Source organism: Babylonia areolata, chromosome 23, assembly GCF_041734735.1.
Source record: "Babylonia areolata isolate BAREFJ2019XMU chromosome 23, ASM4173473v1, whole genome shotgun sequence".
NCBI classification, from domain to species: Eukaryota; Metazoa; Mollusca; class Gastropoda; order Neogastropoda; family Buccinidae; genus Babylonia; species Babylonia areolata.
The window spans coordinates 16,527,713-16,547,243 of NC_134898.1; the positions used below are offsets into that span (position 1 = coordinate 16,527,713).

General features: G+C 44.3%; 1 protein-coding gene across 1 annotated transcript in view; it reads left to right on the forward strand.

Moving 5' to 3' along the window:
• The window catches only part of LOC143298298 (DNA polymerase theta-like), a 75,376-nt gene that overhangs the window by 39,194 nt on the left and 16,651 nt on the right, over window positions 1-19,531 (forward strand). Inside the window, exons 18-23 of the mRNA XM_076611116.1 lie at window positions 270-3,448; window positions 7,653-7,799; window positions 8,540-8,854; window positions 9,545-9,757; window positions 12,579-12,706; window positions 15,961-16,212. Of these exons, the coding sequence (XP_076467231.1) occupies window positions 270-3,448; window positions 7,653-7,799; window positions 8,540-8,854; window positions 9,545-9,757; window positions 12,579-12,706; window positions 15,961-16,212 (4,234 nt within the window). The remainder of the gene's footprint in view (window positions 1-269; window positions 3,449-7,652; window positions 7,800-8,539; window positions 8,855-9,544; window positions 9,758-12,578; window positions 12,707-15,960; window positions 16,213-19,531) is intronic.

Sequence of the window (19,531 nt, forward strand, 5' to 3'; positions counted from 1 at the left end):
ACAAACTCTCCTTGTGTGTGCGTGTTAGTCCTCAGTTTTATGTGTTTGTGTATGTGTGTGTACATCATGTTTGTGTGTGTGTGTATGTGTGTGAGAGAGTGTGTGTGAGTGTGAGAGTGTGTGCGTGTGAGCATGTGTGTAAGTATGTGTGTGTATGTGTGTGTGGTTTGGTTCTGGATTACGTAGTATGGAAAAAACGCTTTGAGATGATTGAAAGCGCAACATGAATGAACTGCTGACTGTCGTCATCATCATGGCTTTGTCACCAGCAACAAGAAGCAGGACGGGGAGTCTGACTGGGAGCTGGAGCAGCGCCGCAAGGCCCGCTGCATGTGGCTGGCCGGGCGGAAGGGAGTGACAGAGCTGGAGGCAGCCACAGCCATCATCACAGAGGCCAAGACCATCATCCAGCAGGAGCTGGGAGTGCAGATCCAGTGGGGAGGAGAGGTGGGGCAGGCAGGGGAGGATGGGCACAACGACACCGCCGATCTCTCGGCGTCCAGAACCCTACTGGGTCATCGTCCCTCAGACACCTCGGTGCCCTTGAAGGAATCCCCCCTCCAGCTTGGAAGCAGGAATGGCTCTGTTTCCAGCAGAGAGTCTCCGGCGGTGGTTGGTAGCCAGCAAGGAACTGCGACCAGTCCAGAGTGTGCACATTCCAAACCCCAAAGGAGGTCACCTGGGGAATTTCAAACCCCAGTGGGGAAACGTCAGGGCAGGAGGTCACTGTCCAGTCGTTCGGCTCTGAAAAGAGCCAGTAGTGGTAAAAGCATGTCCTGCAGGAAGAGTCCTCTGTCTGATGCCAGCACCACAGAAGGCAGGCCAGGACTTCAGAAGACCCAGTCTCCAAAGGACGTGTCGTTTTTTGGCCAGGTGGTGGTGAGTCCTCCGCCTTCCTTGAAACCATGCAGGAAAACTTCCCCTGACGTTCAGAGGCAGGGAAGTGCTGCTGCTGGAAACGCTGTCGCAGCTCACAGCAAACCATCACCGGCTGTTGCCACCACTTCTCAAGACATGCCTGCAGTGAACAGCTCTGATCTGGATTCAGGTGAAAAGGATCTCCTCTCTCCGTGTCGAGGATTGCTCCAGACTTCTACTGATTGCACGCCAAGGAAGAACTGTTTGAAAAAAGCACAGTTCAAAAACACTTCACAGGCCATGTGTATTGACACACACCCACTCATACTCACCAGTCAGTCTGGTGGAGAAGTCAGTTCGCGTTACCAAAAGAAGAAACCTGGCCTCACCTCATCACTGGGCACAGTTCTCAGTAACACCAATGCCCAAGCCTTGGAAACCGAAAAGGAGGACAGAAATTCTAATGCTATCATGGTTGAACAACCACAACATGAAGATACAGATCCTCTGATCACAGTACGCAACACAGTGGCAGCAGATTTACCTGAGAAACAAACAAATGACAACCATGTTCAAGACCAAGACTATGACTGCTTTGATGACAGCCTGATTCTAAACACTCAGACAGATAATTTGTTGTTGGGTCGTTTGAACGACTCTCATTCCACAAGTGAAAAAACGTTCGAAAACATCACAGCATCCACCCCGCTTGCCTCAGTCCAGTCTGTTCAAAAGATGTCAAGGGATACCACTGAGGTTAACCGTTTTGTTGAATGCAGGCCTGACTCGGCATCATCCAGTGACCATGTTTCCCAGAGAGAAGTGGACGCTAGCCACAGTGACAAGAAGCAGCTGTCAGCAGGGTGGAGGAGGGCAGGCAAGACAGCCACCCAGTGTGCAGGATCCACGTCACCCACCCTGACCAGTCCTCCCCACGGGAGTGTCCACGGTCCTCCCACCCACCCTGACTGTGGTCAGGACAGCTTCACGGAGGACATGTTTGCCTCACCTTTTGATTCTCTGTCCCATTCTGGCAGTGACCGGCACCTGTCTTCCGGCAAAAGCACAGAAGGAAAGACCTTGGAAGGGGACGTAAGGAAGCAGAATGATGAAAACGGAACAGAACACAGGCAGTTACAGGATGGGGAGGGTGTGATGGACGATTGTGATGATGGTGGTTCAGAAGCTGAAGATTCAGTGGAACTGATAGCCGCTAGCAACTATGACCGTGTGGCTTATATGGAAGAAGGTATGATTGACAATAGTGCTGACGGCTCCTTCCAGTGTATGGCTACCACTGCAGCAAAGACAGGCAGCAGTGAGAGGCTTGTGTGTGCTGAAAGAGATCCTGAGGAGCGATCAGAGGAGCCACAGACCTCAGATGATGTACACAATCCAGGGGATTACAACATGCAAGAAGACCTTGCCATTGCAGCTGTTATGAGTGATACCTTTTCTTCTTGGAACAACGGCAGTGCTGAAAAGATTCCGGCAGTTAGTGCTGACACTGACACTGCCACTGTGCAGTCACATCAGTCAGACAGGAGCAGCGGTGACGATTTCTCCACCTCCTTCACCATGTCCATGATGGAGAAGGCATTTGCTGACGAACCGTTCACCGACTCCTTTTCTGAAACATTGACGGTGAAGGAAAGAGTACCACAGAAAAGCATGTCACATCAAAACAAGAGCACTGCAGAAGTGGAACCAGATGATGGAATAACGCAGTCCACTACAAAGAGATCCCCACCAAGCGATGGCAAAGTAGTCGCCCCAAAAAGTTCACCAGCTGCGAAACAAACCACCGTGGAAGCAGAATGGAAATTGGACAGAAAGAACAAGACCAGCCTGATCGTCAGAAAGCCTTCAGGGCATGTGGCATCCTCCACTCCTCGCAGCAGTGAGGAGTTTGTTCCTCCAACGCCCCCAGAGGAGAGTTCACCCGCGGCTTCCTCCCCGCTGGTGTCCGCAAGGCGCACCCCCCTCCGAGCCTGTCGGGCAAGAGGGCAAGGTTCATGTCAGCAGACCCCTCATGCTTCATCAAGCTTCCATCACGACAAGAAAAAGAGAAAGGCAAAAGACAAAGAAAACTCACAAGCAACACGCAGCACACAACACACCCTGAAGAAAAAAACAGCCACACAGAATTCACAGACCGCCAAGGAGAATGCACCCAAGGTAAAAAGCCTCCTTCAAAATTGTTCAGATAAAACGAAAACGAAGAGCACTGATGTTGGCGTTTCACTACAGGAGCAGGAAAACCAAGTCAGTCATGTTTCACATGTACGTTCCAGCACGAATTCCCCTCATGTGCCAAGTACCATAATGGAAGATAAAAACACTTCACCGTCCTCAAACAACCCACTGCCAGACAGCAATGCTGACAGGGCCTGCGCCGTCATTGATTTGGATAGTCCACCGCTGACGCAGGACTCGCTGTGCATCATTGATGTGTGTTCCAACGCCCAGCTGTTCGCCACATTCGCAGGCGAGTGGCGTAGCAAGCAGCAGTACTCCATCTCTGTTGCCTGTGAGAAGAAGGCTAGTCCCATGCAGATTGGGGCTGGCATTGGCAGCCATTTTGTGCAAGGTGAGTAACTCTTTGTCATTTGTAAACAATGGTGTTTGTCCTTGTTGATGACAGTGATGATTTTGATGTGCTTCACATGATGTGAAGTTATGCTTTTGAGGTTTGCATTTGTTGCTTTCAGTTCTCAGTTGCCTCAAGGCCTTGATTTTGTTGCTGTTGTGTGATATTTAAAAGTTGCTAATTTTGGGACATGATTTATGTAAACTTGTATATGATGATAATTTTCAGTTCATGTGTGTGTTTTTTTATGTGCTATCTCCACATCCCTACTCCCCCTTTCACCCCCCACCCCAGCAGTACTGGTATTCCTGGCAGTGGTACACTTGGTAATAGAGACATACTCTGTTCTGTTCTATTCTATTCTATATTCTATTCCATTCATTTCTGTTCTATTCCATCCCATTTTGATCTTTTCTGTTCTGTTCCATGCTATTCTTCAAAGAGTCATGCACAGGTGGGTATGAAGTGAAGGGGTGGAGGGCTGCAGACTGTTCTGTTCCATTATCTTCCCAAATATCTGTTAGACCGATTCCAACGAATTCAGAATAACACTGCCACACTCATTTGCAGAGCTTCTAAATTTGACCATGTTTCTCCTCTCCTTCAGTCTCTCCACTGGTTGCCTGTTTCTGATTGAATAGACTGTAATATATAAGCTATCCACTCTGACCTTTTCTGCAGTCAGCGGATCTGGCCCCAAGTATCTTTCTGAACTCCTCCATATCTATACTCCGTCTCGCCAGCTCCGTTCTTCCTCTGGCACTCGACTTCTCAGGATGCCAAAGACATGGAACAAGCTCCCTGATAACACTGTCATTCTGATTCCCGTGCATCTTTTAAATCTCATCTCAAAACTCACGTCATTCTGATTCCCATACATCTTTTAAATCTCATCTCAAAACTCACCTTTTCCCTCAGCAATAAGTTCAGTTGTGGCAGGTCTACTTCGTTTGCATTAGCTGTGCTTGACTATGTGTATATACATATAGATATATATATGTGTGTGTATGTGTACATAACTACATGCATGTATATGAATGTGTGTGTGTGTGTGTGCGCGCACGCGTGCACACACACACATCTGTTAATATATGTTTGCGTGCCTATGTGTGTGTATGTGTTGAGGGTAGCTGTTAGGTACATACGTATGTTAAAATGTATGTATGCATTGTATGTGTGTGTGTGTGTGTGTGTGTGTGTGTGTGTGTTTAGTCAGTGTGCATGTAACATTGATGAAATGTGTTTCGTAAACATAAGTGTTTTTTGTAAAGCACCTACAGCAGATTTCTGGATAGTGTGCTATATAAATATCCATTATTATTATTATTATTATTATTATTATTATTATCTACTATTTTTTTTCCAATCTAATCTATTCTTGTTTCTACTCTGTTCTGATTTCTATTCCATTCTGTGCTGTTATGTATGCAGACTGTTCTGTTGCATTATTCTTCCCTGGTTCTATTCTAAACTAATCTATTCTATTCCATTCTGATTTTAATTCCACTCTGTGCTGTTATGATCAAAGTGTTGTTGGTGTGTACAGGTGGTCTATTCCATTGTGTGCTGTTATAATCAAAGTGTTCTTGGTGTGTATGGTGGTCTATTCCGTTGTGTGCTGTTATAATCAAAGTGTTGTTGGTGTGTACAGGTGGTCTATTCCATTCTGTGCTGTTATAATCAAAGTGTTGTTGGTGTGTACGGTGGTCTATTCCATTCTGTGCTGTTAGTGTTATAATCAAAGTGTTGTTTGGTGTGTGCAGGTCGTCTGTTCCGTTCTGTGCTGTTAGTGTTATAATCAAAGTGTTGTTGGTGTGTACAGGTCGTCTGTTCCGTTCTGTGCTTTTAGTGTTATAATCAAAGTGTTGTTGGTGTGTACAGGTCGTCTGTTCCGTTCTGTGCTGTTAGTGTTATAATCAAAGTGTTGTTGGTGTGTACAGGTTGTCTGTTCCGTTCTGTGCTGTTAGTGTTATAATCAAAGTGTTGTTGGTGTGTACAGGTGGTCTGTTCCACTCTGTGCTGTTATAATCAAAGTGTTGTTGGTGTGTACAGTTGGTCTGTTCCGTTCTGTGCTGTTAGTGTTATAATCAAAGTGTTGTTGGTGTGTACAGGTGGTCTGTTCCACTCTGTGCTGTTCTAATCAAAGTGTTCTGGGTGTATACAGGTGGTCTATTCTGTTCTGTGCTGTTAGGGTCTGTTCCGTTCTGTGCTGTTATAATCAAAGTGGTGTTGGTGTGTACAGGTGGTCTATTCCGTTCTGTCCTGTTCTAATCAAAGCATTGTTGGTGTGTACAGGTGGTCTGTTCCACTCTGTGCTGTTCTTATCAAAGTGTTGTTGGTGTGTACAGGTGGTCTGTTCTACTCTGTACTGATCTAATCAACGCATTGTTGGTATGTACAGGTGGTCTATTCTACTCTGCGCTGTTCTAATCAAAGTGTTGTTGGTGTGTACAGGTGGTCTATTCCACTCTGTGCTGTTCTAATCAAAGCGTTGTTGGTGTGTACAGGTGGTCTGTTTCACTCTGTGCTGTTATAATCAAAGTGTTGTTGGTGTGTACAGGTGGTCTATTCCGTTCTGTGCTGTTCTAATCAAAGCGTTGTTGGTGTGTACAGGTGGTCTGTTCCACTCTGTGCTGTTCTAATCAAAGTGTTCTGGGTGTGTACAGGTGGTCTGTTCCACTCTGTGCTGTTCTAATCAGTGTTCTGGGTGTGTACAGGTGGTCTATTCCGCTCTGTGCTGTTATATTAACTTATAATCAAAGTGTTGTTGGTGTGTACAGGTGGTCTGTTCCACTCTGTGCTGTTCTAATCAAAGTGTTGTTGGTGTGTACAGGTGGTCTATTCCGTTCTGTGCTGTTAGTGTTATAATCAAAGTGTTGTTGGTGTGTACAGGTCGTCTGTTCTGTTCTGTGCTGTTAGTGTTATAATCAAAGTGTTGTTGATGTGTACAGGTGGTCTGTTCCGTTCTGTGCTGTTAGTGTTATAATCAAAGTGTTGTTGGTGTGTACAGGTGGTCTGTTCCACTCTGTGCTGTTCTAATCAAAGTGTTGTTGGTGTGTACAGGTGGTCTATTCTGTTCTGTGCTGTTAGGGTCTGTTCCGTTCTGTGCTGTTATAATCAAAGTGTTGTTGGTGTGTACAGGTGGTCTGTTCCACTCTGTGCTGTTATAATCAAAGTGTTGTTATTGGTGTGTACAGGTGGTCTGGTCCACTCTGTGCTGTTATAATCAAAGTGTTGTTTGTGTGTACGGGTTGTCTATTTCATTCTGTGCTGTTATAATCGAACTCAGAGTGTTGTTGGTGTGTACAGGTGGTCTGTTCCACTCTGTGCTGTTCTAATCAAAGTGTTCTGGGTGTGTACAGGTGGTCTATTCCACTCTGTGCTGTTATAATCAAAGTGTTGTTGGTGTGTACAGGTGGTCTGTTCCACTCTGTGCTGTTCTAATCAAAGTGTTGTTGGTGTGTACAGGTGGTCTATTCCACTCTGTGCTGTTCTAATCAAAGTGTTGTTGGTGTGTACAGGTGGTCTATTCCATTCTGTGCTGTTATAATCAAAGTGTTGTTGGTGTGTACAGGTGGTCTGTTCCGTTCTGTGCTGTCATAATCAAAGTGTTGTTGGTGTGTACAGGTCGTCTGTTCCATTTTGTGCTGTTAGTGTTATAATCAAAGTGTTGTTGGGTTGTACAGGTGGTCTGTTCTGCTCTGTGCTGTTCTAATCAAAGTGTTCTGGGTGTATACAGGTGGTCTATTCCGTTCTGTGCTGTTAGGGTCTGTTCTGTTCTGTGCTGTTATAATCAAAGTGTTGTTGGTGAGTACAGGTGGTCTGTTCCGTTCTGTGCTGTCATAATCAAAGTGTTGTTGGTGTTCGTCTTCAGTTTAACGTCTTTCCACTTGAAGTGATATTAAACCAAAAAAAACCCAAAAAAACAACAACAAAAAACGTGGGGGTAGGGGTTGTGGGAGGGGGGTGGGGGTAAAAGTGTGTGTATGTGTGGAGGGTGAATAGGGAGAGACAACGCTAGGGAAAATGGAAACGTTATAAACGCCAACATCAAACAACAATAACAAATGTCCTATTGGACTACGCAGCAAACTTTCTGCAACAGCAAATAACATATTGGAGTTGTTAATAACACATTCAAAAGAACTTTTGGTGAAGTCTGGTAAAAAAAACACACAACATTTTAGATTGTTGGTGTGTACAGGTGGGCGTGAGGTGAAGGGGGTGGAGGGCAGCAGCAGACAGCGGGGGCTGGAGGTGCCGGGAGACGAGGGCAGGATCATTGTGGGCCTGGCCGTGTCCTGGGCTGGTCAGGATGCCTACTACATCTCCCTCTCTCCGGATACCACAGGTTTGTGCGTGTGTACTCTGTGTGTGTGTGTGCAGTTGTGTGTGTGTGTGTGTTGGGTGTGTGTGCAGTTGTGTGTGTGTGTGTGTATGTGTGTGTGTGTGTGTGTGTGTGTGTGTGCAGGATGGAGGGGGCAGAAGATGTTTAGTGTGTGTATAGATGGGTATGTTATCTGGAGGAGGGGGCTGGGGGGGGGGGGGGGTTATGGTATATGTGTGTGTGTGCAGGATGGAGGGTGTGGAAGGTGTTGTGTGTGTGTGTATAGGTGGGTGTGTTGTGTGTGTGTTAACTATCATAGTGTATAATGTGTGTGCACGAGTGTTGTTGTTGTGTGTCTATCTATCTATCTATCTATCTGGGTGTGGAAGGTGTTGTGTGTGTGTGTATAGGTGGGTGTGTTGTGTGGGTGTTAACTATGGTATATGTGTGTGTGTGCAGGATGGAGGTGTGGAAGGTGTTGTGCATGTGTGTGTGTTAAGTTTGCGTGTGTGTGTGGAGAGGGGGGAGGGGGTTGTGGGGTGTATTTAGGGATTGGATCATTGCAGACCTGGTCATGTCCTTGGCACTCGAGATGTAATGGAGGAGACAGTAAAAATTCCCAGTGCATTTTTTAAAACTCAAATACTATGAGCACACGCTACCTTGTCAGGGGCACACTAGGTCACCACCACTGCCCCACCCTAACGTTGTCATTAATCTGACGTTGCATACAATATTACAACTCCACCGTTCTGCCCCAGCAGAACCAGAGACAACAACCCCACCAGACGACAGTCTGGCGGCGGCGCCATGCTCGCAGTCCCTGTCCCTGGAGCAGAGGATTCGAACCGTGAGGGATGTCCTGCAGATGACGGAGAACAAGCGCTCCCTTCACACTGTGGTGGCTTTCGATGCCAAGTCGGCCTGCACTCTGCTGGCTCGGTCGCTGGGCGCCGTCCTGGGACGACGGTGCCGGGACCCGCGGGTGGCCTGCTGGCTGTTGGACCCGGGGGCAAGGGAGAAAACCCTTCACAGCATGGTGACCAACTTTCTGCCCGGTGATCTGCCCTTGTTGGAAGGTATGGGTAAATTTGCAGACTTGTGTGTACCAGTATGATTTTTTTTTGTGTATGTGTGTGTGTGTGTGTGTGTGTGTGCATATTTTGTACGTAGTTTTACAATCGAGTATGATGATATGCAACACTGAGTTTCAGGTTTAGTTTCAAGGTGTAAAAGTATGTGGACTGATCCATGAACACAGCACCGCATCTGATTCAGTATGAAGGAGGTGTCATAACATGTGGACTGATCCATGAACACAGCACCGCATCTGATTCAGTATGAAGGAGGTGTCACAACATGTGGACTGATCCATGAACACAGCAGCGCATCTGATTCAGTATGAAGGAGGTGTCATAACATGTGGACTGATCCATGAACACAGCACCGCATCTGATTCAGTATGAAGGAGGTGTCACAACATGAGGACTGATCCATGAACACTACACAGTATGTTATGCTGAAGAAAAAAAAAACATGAAAAAAAAAGGAACAGGTGCCTGAACAGTGCATGAACCCAACATAACGCTGAACAACAATACACCACAAAACAGAACAAAAAAAAGAAACCTAAAAATGAAGAAACCTATACATGTATCTATCTATGTCTGTCAGGATTTGGTAGCAGTAAGGGTTTTCGGCAGCGCGGGGTTGATGGTTGAGGCTGCAAAAAAAGAAACCTGCATTATGTATCTATCTTTGTCTGAAAGGAATTGGCGGCAGCAAGGGTTACGGCAGTCTTGGGCTGACGGTTGAGGGCGCTGGGTCGGGGCGGATGCGTGCTGTGGTGGAGAGCATCTTGGCTCGGCGCCTGATGGACTATTTCTGGCATCAGATGATGGAAGCAGATCTAGCCGCAGCATTCACCGACACAGAGATGCCCTCCGTGCTGACTCTGGCTAGAATGGAGCTGAACGGCTTTGGTGAGTGAGCTCGTCGACTTCTTGCATTTGTGGGCTTGGAGAATACAGAATACTTCATTAAATCAACAAGAGAGATTCATTTGTTTTGTAAAACACATAAACAAGCTCCCACTTTCACTTATGTATGAGTGAGTATTTAATTATGTATGACTGTTTTGGCCAGTTTTCGGGGTCTGCGTGCTGGGTATGTTCTCGTTTTTGGTCGTATCAGTGTTAGCCTGGAAGTGTTGTGGTGATGAAAACAAATGAAACCTTCTCAAGAATCAGAATAAAAACAGCACACAGACAACTCACTTGGGGAGGAGCGTAAACAGGACGGATTCAAGAAGGCCGAGATTGACAGAGTAGACGAGAAAATAAACGCCTTGAGTGTGTGTGTGTGTGTGTGAACGTGCGCGCGAGAGTGTGCGAGAGTGCGCTTTTGTGTATATGTGTGTATGTTTGGAGAGGGAGGGGTGTGGGGGGGTGGTAGGGTATGCATGTTTGTGTCTGTCTGTCTGCTATTCTGTCTATGTAAGAGAGAATGAGAACAGCAGAAATGTGGGACAGATGGCTAGCATAGAATATCCACCATAATATGTAACATGTTTTGACTTTTTGATAATGCTGCTTTTTTTTTCATGATTATGTTTGTACATTCTAGGAATCTGTATTATTACTATTAATCTGGATTATTCTTTGTGTTTCCTCGATGCTTCAGGAGATTATGTTGCTATTTTGTGGTATAGTGACCGAGGGATTATACGTTAAAGAGTGTCTGTGTGTCTCTGTCTCGCTGTGTGTGTGTGTTTGCTGGGATAGGGGATATATATATATATATATATATATATATATATATATATATATATATATATATATTGCAAAACAAAAAATACCTTGCAGTTGATGAAGGATATAAGTTCAGTGGAGCGATTGTCAGTGTTTACGAGTATGTACTTTTCCTAGAAGTAGATTCTACTGTGTAATGCTTCACTGGTTTTGTTGGAATATGATTTTGTATTATGCTGTATTATTGACCCAGATGTGGAATGTGAGTACATGTTTCTTGACAAGGGGATTTTTTTTTTTTTTAATTGAAAATTTTAAAAAATAAACGCCACGACACTTAAACAGAGATCGGATCATGACCTCAGGGTTTTGACATTGCTTCGATATAGCTACAGTAGTGGTGACGAGTGACCCATCAGTGTTTCACTCCTTTTTTTTATCATTTTGATGTGTGCCTTACAATAAGTTTATGTATTATTGTAATAAGAAATTCTTTGAAATTTCAAGGACACACCTTATATATTTATGATCCAAAGCGCCTTGTATTAGTAAACTATGGTAATTATGTTTCATTGGCAGTGGGGCTTATAATCCGAAGCACCTTGTAGTCAGTAAAATACAGTAGTTTTGTTTCATTGCCACTGCACCTTATAATTAGAAGCATCTTGTAGTTAGTAGAATTTTTTTTTTTTTCATTGCCAATGTAACTTATAATTGACTAGAAGCAGCACATTGTAGTCAATAAAATACATTAATTTTGTTTTATTGCCAGTGTGTCTTATAATTAGAAGCACCTTTAAGTGAGTAATATAGTCATTTTTTTTTTCATTGCAAATGCACTTTATAATTGAAAGTACCATGTAGTGAGTAAAATACAGTTATTTTGTTTCATTGCCAATGAGTCTTATAAATATAATTGAAAGCACCTTGTAGTCAGTAAAATATGGTAATTAAGTTCCATTGCAAGTGCCTGATATAATTGAAAGCACCTTGTAATTGTAGTCAGTAAAATACAGAAATATGTTTCATTGCCAGTGCACCTTATAAAAGAAGCACTTTGTAGTCAGTTAAATACAATAATTTAGTTTCATTGCCTGTGCACCTTATAACTGAAAGCACTTTGTAGTCAGTTAAATACAATAATTTAGTTTCATTGCCTATGCACCTTATAACTGAAAGCACTTTTAGTCAATAAAAGACAATAATTTAGTTTCATTGCCAGTGCACCTTATAACTGGAAGCACTTTGTACTTGTAGTCAGTAAAATATTGTAACCTGTTTCATTGCCAATGTACCTTATAATTGGAAGCACCTTGTAGTCAGATAATACAATAATTTTGTTTTATTGTTAGTGCTCTTTGTAGCTGGAAGCATCTTATATACGGTAAAATTGTTTTAATTAAGCTCTTGAAGTTTGGGTTTGTTTTTTTTATAACTTTTTTAGTGTAAAGATTGAAGCATCAATTAGTTTTTATTGTACTTTTTTTTAACCTTTGACTGGAAGTAGATGCTAACGTGGCGACAGCCTTGAGATGGCCTTAGTGGTCGTTGAGGCCCTGAGCACTATAATTTGATGAAAAAGTTTCTTTGCCAATGGTGTCAGAGTGAATAGAATAGAATACTTTTTATTGTCATAAAACCTTAAAGTTTATAAGACACAATGAAACATAAACATGAGCATATTAAGAAGAGAAACATTCATGAACAAATTTCGCCAGCCTTGGCTGTATTTCTGTTAGAAGGATCAATTCACTAGGCTTTGCATTTGGACGACATATATCGATTAGGAATCTGTGTCTGTAAGTATTGTACTTTACACATTTGTCTAAAAGGTGAATCTCATCTTCTAAACTGTTACAAGTATCACACAGTCTTTGTTCTTTCGGTGTATTTTTATATCTTCCCTGTTCGATTTGTAAGTCATGGGCGCTGATTCGTAACATGGTCAGTGCTTTCCTGTGTTGTGTATTTGCTGTATTCTTTAAATACGGTGTGTGTAGTGGTGCTGATGCTGATGCTGCTGCTGCTGCTGTGTGGTGTCTGTGTGTGACAGGGTTCAGTGAGGATGAATGTGAGAGCCAGAAGAACCTGATGATGGCCCGACTCTCGGCGCTGGAGCAGGAGGCATACGTCCTGGCCGGGCACCCCTTCTCCCTCACCTCCCCGGATGACATCGCTCAGGTCAGGACTCAACGCTGCTCGTTTTCCCTCTTTCCCTCTTAGTGAATGCATTTCATTTATTTTGCTTTAGCTTGTTCAGTCACTTTTATATCTTTTCCATGTTAGTGTTTTTACACAAATTTCCACTCTTTGATGTAACCGATGTCATTTACTAAGCCACATCTCTCTATTGTAATGTTTGTTGAAAAAGAGACTTTGGATATTGATTTAGTTACTTTCAGGTGTATTTTTTGTACACCTTCAAATTCAGTGTGGGTGGAGTTAACGACCTAATGGCTTGTGCCCTTAAATCTTTCACCGTCATAGGCGACTTTAGTAGACATCATGGGTCATGTCAAAAAGACCTTTTTTTCACACTGTAACAAAGCTTGACAGCTGCAGCCAGTTTCCTGGGCAAGAGAACAATGATTAACCTTCACCCCCTGACCTAGTTTGAAGTAAACAAGTCCATTGTGCTGTTTTGACATGAACATTAATAGTCCCTACCTGTTGTGTGACTGAGAGTGTTGGCACAGGGGAGTGTTTTTCACACAGGAACTTGGTGGCGAATGGTTAGTGCATTTACTTATTTTGCTTTGTTTGTTCAGTCATTTTTGACTCACTTGTGTAAACAAAGTGAGTCTATGTTTTAACCTGGTGTTCGGTTGTCTGTGTGTGTGTGTGTGTGTGTGTGTGTGTGTGTCCGTGGTAAACTTTAACATTGACATTTTCTCTGCAAATACTTTGTCAGCTGACACCAAATTTGGCATAAAAATAGGAAAAATTCAGTTCTTTCCAGTCATCTTGTTTAAAACAATATTGCACCTCTGGGATGGGCACAAAAAAATAAAAAATGAAGCCTAATTATATGCAAACTGCATTTACTGTTATATTTATATTTTTTGTATTCTCTAAACTTGGCACTTTGACCTCTTATTCTGACACAACAACAAGAGGAGTCATTATTATCATTTTTTGTTCAAACAGGAACTTCTTTTGCTAAGCATGGAATTTTTATTTATTTTGCAAACGTTTTGGTGCAGATAGTAAAAAAGGGAAATTACTCTGTAATTAATGCTAGGGGACTTAATTTATCACAAGTGAGTCTTGAAGGCCTTGCCTCTCTTGTTTTTATTTCTTTTTTTTGTTAGTTTTTTTTACACAAAGTTTCACTCTTTGACGTAACTGATGTTATTTACTGTGCCATATCTCCATTGTAATGTATCATCAGTATGTGAGAAAGATACTTTAGATATTGATTAAATTACTTTATGGTGTATTTCCTGTCTATACGCCTTCAGTGTGGGGAGAGTTAACGAACTTACGGCCCGTGCCCTTAATGTCAAGTTATGTTCAGGGCTGGGTCTTGATGATTACAAAGGTTTTCTTGCTTGAGCGGATGGAATCTTGGGTGTCTGTCCAGTTGTGAGGTCCATCTGGCATTGCAAGGAGTCCTGGCTTTATGAAGAGGGGGTTTGAGGTCCTGGCTGTTCATCTGGTGCTGGAGGGGGGAGGGAGGGGAGGGTTCTGGTTGTCGTGTAGATGGATGCAGTCCTAGCTGTTTGTCTCAGTGTGAAGGTAGTCTGGGGGTTGAGTCCTTGTCATCCATCTGTGGGTTCGTTAGATCCTGACCTTGGTGACAAGACTCAAATGAATCACACACTGCACATGTAAACGAAAGCATTCGTACTCGCACACAAACACGCGTACACATACCCGTACACATGCATGCAAGCATACGTACTCACATACACACACACACACACACACACACACAAACATACCCGTATACATACATGATAGCATGCATACTCGCTCACACACACATACACATGTATACGTATATATACATATATATATATATATGTACTCACACACATGCACATACCTGTACACATACTTGCAAGCATACCTACACACACACACACACACACACACACACACACACACATACAAACACGCATACCCATACACATACATGAAAGCATGCATGCTCGCTCACATGCACAATGCAAGCATCAAGCATATGTACTCACACAAATGCACATACCCGTACACATACATGGTAGCACAAGATTATAATAGAAATCAGCCACATTTTACATCTTTTAAGTTTGAATGGAAGACATATTACTTTTTTCTGGGTTCCTTCACATCTTGGTATTTTCTATAATGAATGGGCTGACAGGGCTGCAAGAAAAGGTGCAAAAAACAAACAGGGAACCATAGAACTTTATGTGCCTCTGTCTGTACAAGAGGGTTATTGATTACTAGAAAAAAAACATCATGGAGCAGAGTCAGGAAATTATATCAGCAAAACGGCAAAGCTTTAAACCATTGTGTAATTAATGTTCAACAACCGGGAACTATTAATCAGTCAACTACATACAGTAATTCAATAAGATTAAGGCAGATCCATACATTATCAAACAGGATAAAGCTGAACGCTTTTATAACTAAGTTCAGCAAAGATGTCAAATGCTTATGTGGAGAACATATTTCCAGCAATCATGTAATATTTGAATGTCAGAATCAATTTTTTTTTTTTTCCAGACAATCACCAAAAGTTCTTTTGAATGTGTTTTTAACAATACCGATGTGTTAGTTGTTATTGCAGAAGGTTTGCTGCGTAGTCCTATAAGACATTTGTTATAGTTGTTGTAGTTGTTTGATGTTGGCGTTTATAATGTTTCCATTTTTCCCCAGCGTTGTCTCTTCCTATCCCCCTTCACCACATACACACACACTTCTTCCCCCTCCCCCTCCCACAACCCCTACCCCGTCCAGTTGGGGTTTTTGGTTTTTGGTTTTTTTGGGTTTTTTGTTGTTGTTTTTTTTTCCATCTAATATCACTTCAAGTTGACAGATGTTAAACTGAAGACAACAACAACAACATGAAAGCAAACATACTCACATGCACATACACATACACATCATGCAAGCATAATTATGTACATAACACACAAATGCGCATGCCCGTACACATACATGTTAGCATGCACATTCACACACACAAACACACACACACACACACACACACTCTCTCTCACAAACACACACACACACACACTCACACACACACACACACACTCACACACATACCACACACACACACACACACACACACACACACACACACACACATACACACACCACACACACACACACACACACACAACAGCTCACATTCACTTAGTCTAGAGTCCCACCCCTTCACTCTGGTTGGTTTTTTTTTTTGTTTGTTTTGTTTTTTTTGTTTTGTTTTTTCCTCTCAGGTATTATACCTGGAACTCCACCTGCCGGTCAACGGCGACGCATCCTCCTCCTGTGCTGCTGGAAAAAAAGCGGTTCGAACCCTGGGCCCCAGCCGCCGGGCCCCTCGTGGGGGTCGGCACTCCAAGGGCCCCTCGTTCAGCACCTCCAAAGACGTATTGGAGAAACTGCAGAGCTTCCACCGTCTTCCAGCCATCGTGCTGGAGTGGCGCCGGATCAGCAGCGCCCTGACGAAGCATGTGTACCCCCTCATGGTTTGTACGGTTTTTTTTGTTAGCGCACTCGGTACTGCCAGTTAGCTCCCCCTGATTTGCCCCCACGGACGACCCGTTTGTATGGGTGAGAAATAAAATCGCCAAAAAATCAAATGTTAGGATTTGTTAACTGAAAACTTCCAGACTGATCAGTAACATAATTGGTTTGTTGGGGACACAATATAAAACTTCCTCCCTTTTTATGCTGTCATACAGTGAGATGATGAAAGTATCCATATTTTTTTGTTCAAAATTTGCACACTCTAATGACTTGTTACCAAATCCAGGAAAAGACACAGAGTTTGAAACAAAGTCAGTGAATTCAGAACGTTATGTAGCCACGATAGGGCCCCTTTATCTAATTCTGTGTTGCCCACCTTGCAACTGAGAAGAAACTGGGTCAGACACTGTTGTTGACATGCACCGTTCACGTGAGCCAGTCACGGCAAAAATAACTCAGAAACGATAGAAATTTCATCCAGAACTTGCTGTGCAGGTAGCCTCTGACTTTTGGCCATATTGATGTGGAGAAGCAGAAAATATACCAAAAAAATCGACTGGTTTTTGCCTCCAGATTAACATGTGTGGACACAGTCAAAAATACTGTTGAAGTTAGTCCTCTTGCCTGCAATTTATGCATCTGTAGGAATGTGTAATCTCTTAATGATACAAATTTTGACGCCCAAGCATTTTCGGGTGAGGTACATAAAACTGTTCAATGAGTCAAAGGTTTTGAAAAGTGGTGGTGTGTCCATCGAGATCGATGATGACCATCGTTGTCATCCAGCTGGGGGATGGGGGGAGGGTGGTGGTGGGGTGGGGGGGAGGATGCTCATGAATCTATCTGTGAATGCGCAGATGGCTGAATAGTCCAATCTGCGCACGAAATGTTCGCTGACAGTTGGGGCAGACAAAGACAGGCATACCATTGTCAGGGAGCTTGTTTGCCCGTGACTTTCTGGCCTGCCTCTTCTGAACAGCTGCAGCAGTCCTGTTGGCCTCACACAACTTGGCGCCTTTGTGCACAGCAGCGCGCCATTTGTCACGGTCCACTGCAGATTCCTCCCAGGAGTCAGGGTTGATATCAAACGCTTTCAGAGAGACTTTCAGAGTATCTCTGAAGCGCTTCTTCTGACCTCCATGTGATCTCTTCCCTTGTTGCAGCTCGCCATAGAAGAGCCTTTTGGGCAGCCGATGGTCTGGCATGCGCGCCACGTGTCCATCTCAGCGAAGCTGGGACTGCATCAGGATGGTGAAGATGCTGGGAAGGGTGGCTTTTGCGAGCACCTCTGTGTCTGGGGTCTTGTCTTGGCACTTGATGTTCAGTAGCTTCCTGAGGCATGTGTGTGGAAGTGGTTCAGCTTCTTGGCATGTCGTTGGTACACTGTCCAAGTTTTGCAGGCATACAGTGGTGTGGGGAGAACTACTGCTCTGTAGACCTTTAGCTTGGTCTCAAGACTAATGCCTCTTCTGTTCCAGACATTTGCATTGAGTCTACCAAAAGTTGCGCTTGCTCTTGCAATCCTGACGTTCACTTCATCGTCGATGGTCGCATTTCGTGACAGTGTGCTGCCAAGGTATGTGAACCGCTCCACCGCACTGAGTCTCTGACCGTTGACTGTGATGTTGGGCTCAACGTAGGGTTTCCCTGGGGCTGGCTGATGGAGAACTTCAGTTTTCCTCGTGCTGATGGTAAGGCCGAAGTTCCTGCTGGCAGTGGCAAACTTGTCGACGCTGAGCTGCATGTCAGCTTCAGATCCAGCATTGAGGGCACAATCATCAGCAAACAAAAAGTCTCTGATGATGTCTGTCATGACCTTCGTTTTTGCTTGAAGCCTTCTGAGGTTAAACAACTTGCCATCTGTTCGGTACTTTAGGCTGATTCCAACATCGCCATCTCTGAAGGCATCAGTAAGCATTGCAGAGAACATGAGGCTGAACAGCGTTGGAGCCAGGACGCAGCCTTGCTTGACACCATTTGTGTCAGCAAAAGGAGCAGATGTTTCGCCTTTGTCATGGACTCGAGCCTGCATGCCTTCATGGAACTGGCTGACCAAGGAAATAAATTTCCGAGGGCATCCGTACTTGGCCATGATCTTCCACAGTCCCTCTCTACTCACGGTGTCGAAGGCCTTAGTGAGGTCGACATAGGTGGAGAACAGATCAGCATTTTGCTCCTGACATTTCTCTTGCAGCTGCCTTGCAGCAAGCACCATGTCGGTGGTTCCGCACTCTTTCCGGAATCCACATTGGCTCTCAGGCATATGACCTTGGTCAAGGTGTGCTGTGAGGCGGTTTAGTAGGATCCTGGCAAGTATCTTGCCTGCGATGGAGAGCAAGGAAATGCCCCGATGGTTATCACAGACTTGCCGGTTCCCCTTTCGCTTGTACAAGTGAATGACAGATGCATCTTTGAAATCCTGGGGGATCGTCTCTTCTTTCCACATGAGTGAGTACAGCTGACGGAGCTTCTCAGTCAGCACAGTGCCTCCATCCTTGTAGACCTCTGCTGGTATGGAGTCTGAGCCAGGTGCTTTGCCACTGGATAACAGACGGATTGCTTTCTGGGTCTCAAGAGGTGTTGGCGGATCGTCCAGTGCTTCGTTGATGGGGACTTATGGGAGACGGTCTATGGCTTCATCATTTATGGAGGAAGGGCGATTTAAGACACTGTTGAAGTGCTCAGCCCAGCGTTCGAGAATTTTCTCCTTCTCGGTGATCAAAGTATTCCCATCTGCACTGAGGAGGGGGGATGATTCTGAGGATGTGGGGCCGTAGCCTTCTTTTAAGGCATCATAGAACCTCTTCATATCGTGCCTGTCAGCATATCCCTGGATCTCATCAGCTTTGTCACTCAGCCACTTATCCTGCATCTGGCGTAACTTTTGCTGAACAGTCCTGCGGATGGCATCGTACGCATCCTTTTTTGATGTGGACTTTGGGTTGCTCAGGTAGGCTTGATGCAGACAGCGTTTCTCATCCAGAAGCTGCTTGATTTCATCACAGTTTTTATCAAACCAGTCTTTGTGCTTTCTGGTCATGGGTCCCAGGGTCTCTGAAGCTGTACTATAGATCAGCTCGCGCAGGGTCCTCCAGTCAGACTCCACATTCTGGTTGTCCAGAGAGGCGGATTCCAGACGATCTTCCAGCAGCTCCACAAAGGACTGTTTGATGGTGATGTTTTTCAGCTTAGCGATGTTGAGCCGTTTTGGAGCCTTCTGGCCTTGGGGGCGTCTCTTGGGCTGGATTCGAATATTCAGCTTCGAGACTACAAGGCGATGGTCTGTCCAACACTTGGCGCCACGCATGGTCTTTGTTA